The 15586-nt window shown below is 41.3% G+C and overlaps 1 protein-coding gene across 1 annotated transcript; it reads right to left on the bottom strand.

Moving 5' to 3' along the window:
• Window positions 1-2124: 2124 nt before the first annotated feature.
• Window positions 2125-7256, bottom strand: LOC118429655 (toxin MIT1-like). The gene is made up of 3 exons (XM_035840236.1): window positions 6934-7256; window positions 2566-2674; window positions 2125-2346 (listed from the first exon to the last, which is right to left on the bottom strand). The coding sequence occupies exons 1-3, from the start codon at window positions 7018-7020 to the stop codon at window positions 2153-2155; spliced, it is 390 nt and encodes a 129-aa protein (XP_035696129.1). The 5' UTR covers window positions 7021-7256; the 3' UTR covers window positions 2125-2152.
• Window positions 7257-15586: the final 8330 nt, after the last annotated feature.

Raw genomic sequence — 15586 nt, 5'->3', positions numbered from 1 at the left:
GCAGTGAATGAACGCAGCAATGCCGCAAGCGTGCCGCACGTCCTGTCAGAGTGCACCTTTACACGACAGGTGGCCATATTTACACCTATTATGCGGAAAACCTAATGACTCAGCGGTAGGAGTTTTGTGGTAAGAGAAGAGTGTGGTGACGCAAATGAAAACGTGCACAATTCACGCCCACATGCCGTCATCGCCATTGATAAAGATTCATCCAAAACGTGCCAAAAAAGCAGTTGCGCAAGCAACTGGATATGAATATCTTATTACCTGGATGTCCAATCTTGATCGGCGAATTCATTCGAAACGTTTATCTAACGAAACGATGGACATTCATTTCCCATTACATACAGAAAAATAGCTTAACCCATAGAATATCACTTATTTCACATTTGGTTGATCTCTGTCTTGTGTAGTTAGCCCTTGGGCATGAATGAATTCGCTATAAAGTTATTATCATGAATGAATCAACACGACAAAAAACGCCGTTTCTTTATAGCCTAATTTCTGGAAAATGAACTGAGGGGACTGCAGTGAAACTTGTTGGTTCCGAGAAACGGATCTAATGTTAGACTTATCAAAATTGCGGCCAATGCAAACCCAGGCAGTTTAGCTGACACTGGGTGCCAACACATACGCACATTTACAGTTCTCATAGAATACACATAATCAATTCAACTGGTTAACGTATACTTCAATTGAAACAACATGATTAAGCTTAAGACAAATCTTCTTGAGTAAAACATGAGTTAAACTTGGTATATAAATCTAGGTTGATATATTCCATCTTCGCAGGATAGTTTTAATAAGCCTTTGCAGAAAGATGTGCAAAGGCTAGGTGTGACAGGTCGTTCGGTGTAATATAGCCAGCTGCTGCCGCGCCGCCGAAGGGCAGTTATACTGGCTATACAGATATCCCAATCAGAAAATGAAAGGTCACACAAAGCCAATATTTTATTGAAATCCATCTTTATTGAAGCATCTACTACAGTAGCTGGTACTTGATACTTATATTTCGTACTGGAGAGCGTGGTTGTGCTTGGCTTTTCCGTTAGAAATTACTTTTATATGTTGTTGTTTGATTTGTTTGATTCGACATTTCGCTACAATATATTCAAACCGGCCACATCACATTCATCGTTTATAATACATGTAAATGTTAACGCACCTGCTCCTCTAGTTGGACAAATACAGTCTAGCAAAAGCGAGATTTCCATGGCCATTAACAACAGTGTGTTACAATACCGACTAGGAATATTAGTCGTAGTCAGTGTTACTAGCTGTAGAAGTAGTCGTAGTATCAGTAATATTCCCATATAATAATAGTAGTTTGCATATCAAGTGAAGACGGCTATACTAAGCTAGCTGTGAAGACTGTCTGTGGGCGTGGCCTCCCCAACAACCCACGTCATAATGGCGTAATAGTCGTTTAGTAAGCATCAAAGGGCCACGATTTCCTCTTTTATCGACATCCAGGAAATGCATGTTTAAACTAACCCAATGAGCTATTAAAAAACCCCTATAAGTATCTCAGAATCATCTGCAGGAGCCAAACATTTATTTCATGTCCCCAATTTAGTCGAATTGTATGGAACACAGTTTACATGTATCCATATAACAGTCTGCGCTCCTTATATGGGGAGCGTAGATTGTAAGATATAAAATTAACGTTAAGATTGGAGAATCTCTTCCGTTAGATTGAATTTCACATCGGTGTCCCTGAAAAACACTAGAAGAGGAAATTATGGAGCTCCGTTGCTCGATTGTTGGTTACCCACAACATTTTGATGACGTAGGATGACGTAGTTGTACCACGTGATAAGACTACAAGCAAAAACTGACGGGTTTACACTTCCAAGGGCAACAAAAACTGATTACGTCACAGGGGCATTACATCATTTCCTCCATCATTCGAACGAGATCTAAGAACGCAATTCTGTGTTCACGTGCACAATTCGAACACATCGAACGGCGTTCGAATGTCGTCTATTCTAGGTAAAGCGTTCGAATGATTGACTAGACTAGGAACATAGTTTAATCTTGATTGTCTGTTTCAGTTCTATATTTCATTGAAGTTAATGCTTGTAAACTATCGTTAATTGATGTTCTTTTGCAATTAGCCTGCAGGCTTGAATTTACAATGAACCTGTTCTATTTAAACCACCAGATCCTCTCCGTCCAGCCCCCCGCTGAAGGCCTGACTCTCCCTCTTGCAGCGGCCGACCTTCCCGCCTCTGGGCGCGACGCAGCGCAGCCCCGGGCCGCAGGGACAGCGCCAGAAGATCCGGGGACTGGGCAGAGGGTAGGGCAGCACGTTAGAGGCCACGTGACACGGCTCCTTCTCCTGACCTGGATCGGATTTAAGGAATGTGATTTTGATTTGTCAGCCGTTTCAATGTTTCATTTGTATTTATATGTTCCGAAGTGTAATGTTTATTTATTTTCTTTGTAACATGCTTTTATTTCCTTGTATGTAAATACTGGGCCCTATTGAAAACCAGTTTCTCTAAACTGAATAGGCTACCCAGGCGTTTGAAAATAAACAAATAAACAAACAAACAAACAAACCTGTCATCTTACACACCGGCACCCCGCGGAACAGCGGGTCGGGGCTCATGGCGGCGCAGCAAGACCCGTCTCCTTTGGCAGCCATGCACTCCGAGTCACTCTTGCAGACCTGGAGCAAAACAGACGGGTTATTCACGTCGATGAAGGTCAGAGATCCAGGTTCTAAGATATGCCAAAAAATTAATCAAGCAACTGGATATGATTTTGGAATGGAAACGGTCAGACGTCATCCACTAGTTTTCGTCAGTTTCCAATATACATCTTCGTGACTCTATGGGCCATTAAGACGATCTCTTCGTACTTGTGCTGTAGGTAAGCACTTTGGGTCACTCTTGCATACCTAGAAATCAGGTTCTTTGCTTGTTTGTTCGTTTGTTTGTCTGTTTTTTTTTGTAGAATATGATTGAATACCAAGCCACCAAACACTCCCAGTAACTCTTATATATATTTTTATGATATGAAACTTGAAATTCTTTCCATCTAGGCTGACCAAAGTACCTATGGATTTGCCTATAAAACATATTCAACCCACTCGCGTTTCCCTACCCGTGCGTTGGTACCACACAAGTGAAACTTAGACAGTGAATAGGGGCCAATTAGCGACATTCATTGACGTGAAGGGCTTTGGCACACGTGTACCTTCTTCGCTTATGACGTCATGCAAGCCTGCCTAGGTTTGATTATCATTTGTTTATAATTCTATTCGGATGATTTGTGACTTAATTTGGTCCATTAACTGCTTTCATTGCCTGCTTATTATTGGTTAGTTACATCCATTCACGGTGCCGCTTCATAACTCGGTCATTCTCAAACTGTTCAAAGAAATCCTCAAAGAGCTAATCAACACTCCAACAGGACACTTGTGGCTCTAAGCAACCTATTCACTCTCTGATATATATGCTGAATGATGAATATGCCTTGATGTACAATCATTATACATTTATTTCTAGACAATACAGTGATTTTCCTTTCTGAACTTTTTGTCAGTTGTTCTTATACAGCTGTCAGGGTGGAGTAAGATGTTATAGAGGAGAGAATTATGAATATAAAATGTTCATCGGTGGCCTGAATATGCAGTATATTCGTTGAGAGATTTGATTTCATTTCTGACACTTATGAAGTGTAGAGAAAAAGGACGTTATCGCTGCGTATGAAACGACGTCGTGTATGGATATAGATGCTGTCATTCCACTTTCTTTAACATCAGATAGCTTCTGCTATACAAAAGATTGTTCTTCTCATACAGCTGAGCATCTCGAAAATTGCACTCCAAGGCTCCTGATAGATCTGAAAAGCTCATTTGTGAAAGGTCAAAACGAATCTAATGAGCAGCATAAACCGTCCTCTGTGTCTAGTTTCTATCTTAGCAGTGCTCGCAATTTTTCTGACGTCTGCAAAATTGGACCGCCCGCACACAGGGCTTTGAAACGCGAGGACTAGGAGCTTAACAGCATTGCCACACGTGTCAGCTGACATCCTGTTATATATCAAAGCTATCTGTATGATTACACGGGAGGGTATTGGAGTTTGCGTTTGGTTGATAGTTTTGCGCGCGCGCGTGTGTGTTTCTGTTTCTTGGCTCATCATCACATGTCCCTCAAGGTGCACTCTCACTGCACTTGTGTCAAGCTTGCGTCACTGCGGAGTTCGAAAGATACTCAACAAATTTCAGAGATGAAGAACAAATTTTCTTACTTTTTGTGTATTTTGTCGTCTTCTAAGTCATACTTTTACGTGTTAAGGAATATCTAAAAAATCGGAGAAATTGTAAAAACAATAACGCAGTAAACGATCCCTGTAGTGACGCAAGCTTGACGCAAGTGCAGTGAGAGTGCACCTTCATACAAAACGTTAAATGGAAGTCCCATGATTGAGGAAGGCCACAACTCGAGCACGTTAAAGAACCCATTGCACTTATCGAAAAGAGTAGGGGTCCTTACCGGTGTGAGAGGATTACATTAATCTGTCCGGATATGCAGCAGGTACAGTACAAATCTGTTGTGTTACGCCTGGTGAGGTTGTTTACCGGGACCGCAATACAAACAAACAAACAAACAAACAAAGAAATCCCAGCAGCGCCCAAGAGTTGTGTCATTCTGTAACAAATCTTATATTTCCCTACTTTTACCCCTCTTCTACAGTAGACAGCGAGCCCCGAGAGAGAATTGAAAAATGATGCACGGTGCAAAAGTATGATATGAATACAACAAAACACACAATTTCATAATTCAAATATTGCGTCATACGTAAACATGTGACTTAGAAGACAGCAAAATACACAAGACGTAACAAAATTCGTTTTTTGAATGTCTGAAATTCGTTGCGTTATTTTCTGACCCCGCTGTGCCGCACCGGTACCGCAAGTGCAGTGAGATACCACCTTAAGTCTATTGACGTCTTTGAGCGATCTGTGAAATGTTTTGATAGCGCAGTAGTTACAGCCTCTAGTCGACAAAAAGGGTTTATACAGTATTGTCGACATTCGTGACTACCCCAACCATCAAACCGCCCTCACTGACAGCAAAGCATTAATACCTGCTGTGCTAAGTGGGTAGTACAGATTGTACAGGTATAGCTTATTTCTATAGGTGGCATCTCACTGCACTTAGGGTGCCGGTGCGGCACTGCGGGTTTGGAAACATTACTCAACAAATTTCAAAGATGAAGAACGATTTTTCCTGTTTTTCAAGTTTTGTGTGTTTTGTTGTCTTCTTGTTGTCATACTTTTACGTATTATGCAATATCTAAATTGTTTTAAAAATCGGGGAAGATAACACAACAGTGCCACAGTGAACAAACCCCACAGTGCCACACCGGTTCTCCAAGTGCAGTAAGATACCACCTTTAAGTCGGTAATACAGATTGTACAGGTACAGCTTATTTCCAAGGCCCCCTTTCCACTGGACGGCGATCGCGCTGCGCTCTCACTACGACCTAAATAGGTATAGGATATGTGTTCCCTTTCCTTTCACATTGGATATATCATACAACATATAAAAGTGAAACTGAGGAGACAACAAAACAAACAAAGTGTACAAAGATTAGTTTCCCTTCTATGCAATTCGTTGAGCAATATGTCAAATTTTAGGTCGCAGAGAGAGCGCGGCGAGAGCGCCGTCCTAGCAGAAAGGGGGTGTAACCACTGTCTGCTTCGACAAGAGACTATGTGATTACCAATGACCCAGATTTCTGAGCATTGGACAATAAAGACGCATTCGCCCTAAAGAGTTTATTATTCTCCCCTTACACTTGTCTGAATAGAAAATATTTTCCTTCATCAACCATACATCTTAGACAGAACCATGTAGACTTTGGACAACAATGAGCTATGATTTTCTTTCATGGCGAAAAAAAAGTACAGCGCAGAAACGTAATCAAATAGACTGGAGCCGTGCTAAATGGTGAAAAAATAATGATATGATAAAGCAGCGGTTTTGTGGTTATTTCACCAACTCAAAACGTTTATTGTCGTATGGTATATATATATATATATATATAAAAATATATTTATATTGTTTAATCGTGAAAAAATCATCGCCCTTGCATTTTCGGCTGTTAATATTTCGTCAATGACAAAGGTCTTATGTTAAACGAACAATAAAACTAATCGCCAGACTTGCGTCAGTTGCGATTTTTGCTTATTGTCTGCTGTTTTATGAGTATTTTTTTTTTGCTGTGAAAAAAGAATTGCTCGTTTTTGGGTAAAATCTACAGTCTTTGGTCTGAAAAGTATGGTAAGTCGATGAAAATACTTTTTTAGGCAAAAGGAAGGGTAAACTCTATAAGCCGAATGCCTCTTTCTGGTGATCGTCGAGTTGAATAAGCAGTGCTCAGCAATCCGCGATTCGAGCAGTCCATATGCTCTTGTCCAGAGACAATAGGTTAAAAATGAGCTATAGGTCTAATCTCCAAGCAGATCCTACGGAGCCATAAGATAGTATCAAAGATGGCCAAGGAGCATAGCCGGCCAAAGGGTGTCAAACGGTCGCATACACGCTCCTAGGCCGGCTTCACTCCTCTGACAGCTTTTGATACTATCTTATGCTACCGTAGAATCTGCTCGGAGATTACTATCTATAAGTCTAGATTAGACGGCTAACCGTGTACAATCGATAACTGATGACGCACAATCAGAAAACAGCAAAACATAAGAGCTGAAAAAAATGTACAACGGAGGCAGGCCTCTAGAGACCTGAAGGAGGACTGTAGAAGGGGAGATGAAGACCTGGCATGAGATCAGATGGAATTATCCGAAGATAGGAAGGACTGAAGGAAGTTCGTCAGTGCCCTATTCTCCATGAAAGGGAGCTAAATGGAATAGGTAGGTAGGAAGGAAAATATGTCGTAGAAAAGTTAAGAAGAACTCACCCCTGTGACAACCACAACGGCGGAGGACAGACCGACTGTCATCAGGACCGTCAGACAGATGAAGCAGCGGACAGGCATCTTCGCCATCGCTTGTCCCACTTCAGCCGTGTCCAGGTCCTTACACAAGCACCTTTATATACCACAGCTTGTCGTCAGACGTCTGTGCGTGATTGATTGCCCTTTTCAGAGTGAGCTTACGCCCCCACTGGCCGCTAATGACGATGTCAAACACGACGATTGCTGCTCGTTTTATCATAAGTAAGAAAATGGATGAACGTTGACGTCGCACTGAGTAATGTGCGCTTAGTGAAATGACAAACCGCTGGATCTGTGGTACGTTTCTAATGATGTTTCTAATCATAGACATCTCAATCAGTTCTACCACTTAGGCTCCTACGCTTGAGTAATATACCTTGAAAAAAAGTTAAGAAACCTTAAGATTGACTTTTCTGAAAAGTAACTCCCTTGAGTAGTCGAAACAAGCCAGAATGTCGGCGTAAACGCTCTATTTCAGGGGAACACTTTGCAAAACAACAACGGAAAAGACTTTCCATTGAGCTGAGGAAAGTCGCAGGAAAGCCGCGGCTTATTTGGTAATACTTGCAGAGCCTTATCTTAGCAACCGCACAAACCATCGGCTCCATTTTAAGAGCATTCTTTTTGTCTTGATGAGCTCTTTCATAAACTTTATTCTGGAATACAATGCTGGGATGTCTAGGTGTATATCACCTACTGCCTACTTGAAACTACGGATTTCAATGTTTATTTCTTATTAGCGTTTAAAGTAGGGTATGATCTGTCATCTGCAAACACGAACTGTGTCAGGGAACCACTTGTATAACAGTCCTGGCAACGACACTCTGTAGTCAACAAAACTACGACGTCATATGAGATCCAGTGCAACATATGTAACCCGCTCAGACAACTACATCGTGTAGAATTCGGCCAGTTATCATACATGAGTTTTATTGCAACTTCTTGCCCGAGGGCTAATTGCAAGTGACAAAAAAGACATACAAATAATGGTAAACAGTATAGTAATCGACTACTCTAGTTTAACTAAAACAAGTTAAAGATGTAACTTATTGGGTTTGACTGAGACAGTGGAAGACGACAGATACCACTTTTTCTGTAATATGTGGGTTTTGCGACGTTGAAAGGAGGGTGGGTTTATGGGAGAACGTCCGTCTAACGTCTATAATCTGTTTCTTACGACCTAAGTCACTGGCGTCATTCGATGTAAATGTGCGCACGTACCCAGCTGGAGAGCTACCAGAATACAATGGGGGGGGGGGGGAGGCAATAATAACCTCTATGGAAGCTTGGACAAGGCGACTGAATGGAATTGCAGTGCTTCGTTGATTAGATTTATGTCTCACGTATTGAGAAGTAGAGTGTAGATTAAAAACTTTACAGACTGAAAGAACCCATGTTTCCGTACTTCATAAGTACGTACTTCATACTCACACCTAAGTAATGCAGTAATGTGGTAAAACTACTGGAGGTTGGGGACGTTATACCGGTGGCTGCGTGTATGTAGGAGCTTCCATTGTAGCCTCTTTCACCGGCCTCTCTGGTGGCATTGGCGCCCCCAGTAGGGCGAGTACAATCTTCCCGGCATATATTCGTTTCCCGGCATTTTTCCTTTCCCGGTATGTTTCCTTTCCCGGCGTATTCCCGGTTTAAAATCATGAATCACCAACCCTCAGACCCCCCCCCCCCCCTCCCCCAACAAATTACGCCAATGCCACCAGAGAGGCCGGTAAAGAAGACAAGCATCGAGAAACTTACCAGTTACATTTTCCTTTCGACTCAATCTCGATTAAGGTGGGCTCCCACTGCACTCGCGTCACGCTTGCGTCGCTTCGGGGTTCGACAACGCAGACGTAACCCCGCGGCACCTAGAGGTGACGCGAGCGAACCTAGAGGTGACACAAGCAAACCTACAGGTGACACAAGCAAGCGCGACGTTTTTTTGGAAGTTAAAAAATAACGCAAGTGGCAAGATGCCCCAACAGTGACCCAAGAGTGACACAACAGTGACCCAAGAGTAACACAACAGTGACACAATAGTGACGCCAACATGTCTTCAACAGTATCAAGATTATATTTTGTCTATTTTGCACCAAGTATCAAAAGTAAACATCATTTTATTATTGAAAAGCTATTTTGGATACATTTTGGATATCATTTTACAGAAGTTTTTTAGTTACAACAGTGACCCAAGAGTAACACAACAGTGACACAACAGTGACGCCAACATGCCTTAAACAGTATCACGGTTATATTTTGTCTATTTCCTATTAAAACGTAGGAAATATCAAGATTTTTCATTTGTGAAATATGAAAATTAACACACACCATTACACATACTTGTTGCAAAACACATAAGCGATGGAGTAAAATGTGGTATATGGTTCGTGTCCATTCATTTGGGTTACTTCTTTTACTGTAAAAGTCTTTCAAGGTTATTACATAACATAACATAAGTAACATTCATAAGCATAAGCATCATCACAAGGGAAATAATTTCATTACAAATCTCATTTTTAGGCATTTTCATCATTTTACAGTGATTTTTCATACATTGACAACGCTGCGACTTCCGATAACCTGTCCATTTAGTCTAGAAACGCAACAGTGACGCATGTCAGTGGGAGCGCAACAGAAAATCGGCGAAAATAACACAACAGTGACACAATGAACGAACCCCGAAGCGACGCAAGCGTGACGCGAGTGCAGTGGGAGCCCACCTTTACTGATGAAAGACAGCGGGTGCTATCAGGCACGTATGACTCGTTAGAGATTCACCCAGTTGCATGTTTCATTTTGTATTATTTTGTATTTGATCCTCAAGAAGGCGACAGTGGTCGTTGAAAATGTGATCCGTGTACTCAATTGTGTTGAAAGAAAGTTTAGCATTGTAGTATATTTTATATTATGTTCTCCCTAAACTAATAATCTCCCTAAATTAACTATTTAGTAGGTGCACTCATAGTTGACCGGGAACGTCTTACTTTCCATTGAAGACACGAGGAAAACTTAGAAGGGTAAGTCCCAATAGTATTAATTGCAGTGTTAGATGTAAAGTGTTTCTATACAATGTAGTCTACCAACACAAATAAACTTTCATTCTATGAGGAAAATTGTGTCTCGGAAAACAAAGTTTTACAGAAGCTTCAATGTGGGACACTGGTGTAGAGTGTCAAGGACGAGGACGCGGCAATGCCAGGAAGGACCGCAACAAATGGAATGGCGTAGTAAAGAATTCTCCATTCGATGATAATAATAATCATAATAATACATACCTTATGGATCTGTTATAAATATAATGAAATATGGATTGAGTTTGACAAGGTTGTTTCTTTCTATTGGCTGCATGTCGTCACTAGCTTATTTCAAGGATAAAAAGTCTTGTTTTTAAATTCCATTAGAGTTCTTATTCTTCCTCCTACACATGTACGTGGGGGCCCATTCTGTGTGATATAAGTGGCGGAAGCTTCAGGCAAAACCCCCAACATAACCGTCCTACCTGCGGCCAAAACGTAGTAGTCGTCATCATGGTAGTCTTCTTCGTTTTTCTGACAAGTGTCCTTTTAAGGTGGTATACGTACGATTTTCATGATAAAATCAAACAAATGACCGTGGTTTACCTCTACATATTTTTTTACGTTGTTTTAGTTAGACTAAATCATCTTAGGTAGCAATCTTCTATATTTCACCCCACCCCACCCCCACATTCTTTTATGTACATGTATGACAAATTTGTGTGCATTTTTTTAGACTAATAGTACTGAAACGCATAAAGGGAGAAACATAGACAACACATACAAGAACGTTGATGAATCCTTCGGCGTAAAGGTGGGGTCACACCTGCGTATATATTTAAGTCCGTATGAGGCGCGCATTGGAGTATTTGCCTCCACCAGGCTCCACAGGTCGTTGTAAAAATGATAGAAATTGGACAAACGTAAACAGGTAACATGAAAGACGAGTTAGCTGGGTCGCTAACTATACTTCTCGGTCAGCTAACTCATCTGGCATGTTATGTATCTATATTTGTCCAATTTGTGCTATTTTCCCGCGACCTGTGGAGCCTGGTAGAGACTAAGAGCGTTATACGCACCTCAAACGGACTTGAATATATATACGCATGTGTGACCCCACCTTTACACACCGGCTTCGCAAACGCTAGAAAGGCAACATTTTCCAGAAAATGCGGGATGTTTCCCTCCCAGTAATTGCTCTTTGTCAAGCTATATTCGCACACAATACTTCACCATTAGGCTCGCCCTATCGGGAAATATGATAACTATTTGGTGACGTTAACAACCTTATTATGAAGTCGAGCAGGCAAACAAGCCTCATTCTAATTAGTCGAATACGGTCCACGCAATTTGATTCGCACTAGGTACTTCACACGGGCCTTTTTTAAGAGGTTCTTTCATCAGATTTCACAAAGTGCTGCGTGTTGCGCCTGCAAGGGAGGGGGGGGGGCGTGATGTACGTGTGTTCGTCATCGCCCGGAAAGTCTTAGTGAATGAATGAATGAATACCTTTATTGCACATTTTTGCCCTGCTGGGCTAAGTACAGGTCACATGTTAAGAACCACGTACTAGTAGTAGTATATGTAACAATGGAAACAAACATACACATCTATATATGCAGATATGCGTCAATTCTATTCTATGACATTCGACTTCCTCTCCCTTTTTAGGTAATTGCATAAATGTAGCTAGCTGTATGGTTGGTCATAGTTGGTTTATCAAGAGCTGTCAGGAATATAAATTTCTCTTTACTATTCAAGAATCTAAAGTGGGGATATTTACTTAACACATAGTCAAATAAATAGCTCCTATCGCAATCATACAAAAGACAATCCATAGTAAAATGTGCTTCATCTTCCACTTTACCTAAACTACAAAATTGGCATATTCTTTGCTCTAGAGGAGTGTGGTTATGTCTTCCTGATTCGATAAAGTGCCGCATGTTGTGCCTGAGGGTGTGATGTACGTATGTTCGTCATCACCCGGAAAGTCTTAATCATCAACATCAGGCGGAAAAAAGACTCTATTTCAAGCACTATAGCTTGTATCTTCTTTCAACACGGAGAGTCATGGAGCTTTGTGAAAGAAGATACATAGATTTAGCCTCAGGAGAAGACGGATTCATACGAGTTTCTTCGTGATATCAGAAAAATGAACGACCAAATGTCGTACTTGACGTATTTTCGTAATCTTTGAAGAAGAAAAAAATACGATCCTTTGACCCGCTTTGCACGCTAAGAGATGTTTGATGGGTTGTTTAACCGTTTTTTTATCCTCTATGTGTACCAGAGGGAAGCTGAAGTAAGTTGACAACAAATTCCATCTGTTTTCTCAAAATCGTTCCAACAACAAGTCCAAGAGAGGCAGAGGTACTTGTATGCCGAAGTTACGGTACCCTACTTAGAATGTAACAATATGGAACGTTATATTCATAACAAGCCTTTTCTGTTTTTACCGGCTAAGATTCATGGTGTAAATAATGCAAAGACGATGCAAAATTAGCTCCTGAACGGAAAGTTTCCAAACGCCACCACTCTCATTTATCATTAGCCAAAACGCAAACGTTACTTTTTAAACAACAGACACCGCACCGAAACGATGTCAAACTCTCAAATTTACGTCCGAAGTTACTGTACCTTCCGATAGAAGATAAAAGGCAAAAATAAGAGTCATCCAATAAGCCGGAAATATCAGAATCATCATACATAATGGCACTATTTCCGAATTAACAGGAAAAATGAAATTGCAGGAAGGAGTTCTTCCTCCGTCCGGATCCGCTGATGACCACTAGTTTCTTGTTGCCGCGGGGCGATCAGGCACACATCCGGACGGTTTCTAGATATGTTACCAGAAAATCATGAGAGGAGTAAAAAGAGATTTAATGAACATGGGACAAAACAGACATAAAGAAAGCATGTCACTGTCAACCACATAGTCACAAAACAGCACAAAAGTTAGGAGCTTGTTGATGATACAAGTCACGTCAATGTCAGTGTCCCTCGTACTACATTGTTCTGAAGCAGCGCTTGTTATTTCATTTCATTTTTATTTATCTATTTAACCAGGAAAAACACTCTCAGGCTACTGCCTGCTTGTCAAGTGCCACTGGGCACATATGCATACATACACATAGTACATACAACATGATTTCGAAATACACTAAAATTAATATGGAAAAAAAGGTAGCAATATACAATTGTATGTCCTGCCGGCTGCTAATAGTACTGTCTCAGTCCGTTTTTAAAAGCTGTTACAGTAGTCCTTTGTCGCTGTTCAGTAGAAAGTTCATTCCAAACCATCGGGCCCTGGAACTGTAGATTACCTCTGAAGGAGGTAGTCTGTGCCTTCGGTACTTTCAGAATGAGCGGATCCCACTCCGTCAGTTGCTTCACAGCAGCATGTTACACCGGTGGAGACATCCACACTTGTCATTACCACCTGTAGATGTGGGCGCCGGGTCCTCCTGTTGCGTCAGTCGGTCTATTCAAAGCATGACAGTGAGGCGGGCGGGGGAATTATCTCAAGTTTGTTGTAACAGCTGGCTGTGTGATTGAAGCAAAGGGACCTACGAAGATAGATCCTCAATTAGGCCTTGTTGAGTTGATTGTATGGGTGACATACGCGCGCGCTTCAATGTTCGCCGTTTACAAAAAAAAAGTTTTGGAACCATGCTTTAAATCAGCTGTGGGACCGCGTGGCGCAATCAGCAGCACGTTTGACTCAGGTCCAGAAGGTCCTGAGTTCGAACTCCGCCGTGTCACCGATCTTGTGCCCTTGGGAAAGATACTTTACACGACTTTCCTCACTTCACTCAAGTGAAAAATGACTATATAGGCTACAAAGGTCTTCAGCAAGTTGAGGTTGGTAGCCTCGAAACGGAAGAAGAGAAGCTACAAAAGGAGCAAATATATGATGTGATGAAAAATATAGATATCCGAAAACGTATACAAATGTCCAAGGCCAAAGAAGATGTGAAAACAAAAGTAACATATTATTAGGATATATACTGGCATCAATACTCTGTATTTGTTCATTTGTTCAACCTTCTAGACCACTTACCTGTACATTTCATAATGAATGCAATGTTTTTTAGCCAATCTTTTTTATTATTATTCGCATGCTCGCATCAGTTTTGGGGTTCCCAGAGGATGTAATCCATATAATCAAATCAACATGGCCTTACAGAAGCTGTCGCATTAAGGACTCTGTGCTGGAGTTGTGAGATAATTGCATCGTGTACACTGTGAAAACGCGTCATGTGTGGCGCAGAGTCGTAGCAATCAATAATCTACTAACGTGTCTCCTTCACACAGGTCCTTTGAGACCAATAAAAAACTTATTAAAGCGTATTATAGCGTATACATTATAGAACAGAAAGAAACAACATCCCAACTCCCGGGATTCGATCCCAAGCCGAACCCGGGCAGCCTGATCACAAATCTAACGTGCAAACCACAACGCCAAAAGCTCAGAGTTGTTTATTGCAAATTCTTGCCCGAAGGCTAATTGCAGCTGACAAAAGAAAAAAGACAGACAAATAATGGTAAGCACTAGAACAGTATAGTCAGCGACTACTCTAGTCTAACTTAAAGATGTAACTTATTGGGTGTGACTTCTTTTTTCTGAGACAGTGGAAGACGAAAAATCCCACTTTTTCTGTAATGTGCGGGTTTTGCGACGTTAAAAGGAGAGTAGTTTTCTTTTTGTAAATAAACAAAGGTTCAAACAAACAAACAAAAACTAACAAAACAGCTAACCATGGTTGGTAGGTTTGTAGCAGTCTGACCAGTTTTAGACTAAGAGTCAAATTTGACTAAAAACGCAACTTGCTGACCACTTTTGGCTTACTCCCAACCACCAACCAAATCTAGTCTCATCTAGAGAATAACTTTGCCAGGGCAGTGTTGCTATCAGAGGAGCTAGTCAGCCGGAGGGGAAAGACTGACAGCCTTGGCCAATTTCTCAATTTTTACCGAATTCTACTCTCCCCGTACCCCCGTAGGATGGCCTGGTGAAAGCTACAAACCATCCACAACCGATTGTTTTGTAAATTTCAAAATGCTCGAAGTTGAAGAAAAAGCCTACTGCGCCGAATATGAACCGGCGACCTAGCTCCATCACGATGGTTGGTAAGTTGGGAGGACATGATCAGTTATGTGTGGAGTTTCTTTGGTTTGTGTGGATGAAAAGTGTTCCCTCTATAAAGCATAACTAAATTCAGAAAGAAACTAATAGTCGTCTCAGATACGCGTTTACCACACCTCCAATCACCCTCAGGCAACTTCCTGACAAGTTCTTTGAGAAGCGCTTTTGTGACGCCAAAACATCTTGGCGAGCAAATAAAAGCCTGTTGCAATTGGCCTCATACGGTGGCGAGTGTATCATTAAAAGCATCACATTAATACCTTTTTCTAGCAAAGGCGATCTTTTCCACTCTACGACTAAATAGCTGAAGACCGTCGCGTGGTGGAAAATGATACGCAGTCATCATAATGTGGACTTACTAAGTAAGAAGAAGTCGTAACCCTAGTTATCGTGGGCTATCATAGACATCATTGATGCATCCGAAATGAACTTTATATCTAGAATAAACCAGGCACATCTC

This window comes from Branchiostoma floridae, chromosome 13 (assembly GCF_000003815.2).
Source record: "Branchiostoma floridae strain S238N-H82 chromosome 13, Bfl_VNyyK, whole genome shotgun sequence".
NCBI classification, from domain to species: domain Eukaryota; kingdom Metazoa; phylum Chordata; class Leptocardii; order Amphioxiformes; family Branchiostomatidae; genus Branchiostoma; species Branchiostoma floridae.
This window is presented reverse-complemented; position numbering and strand designations above follow the sequence as displayed.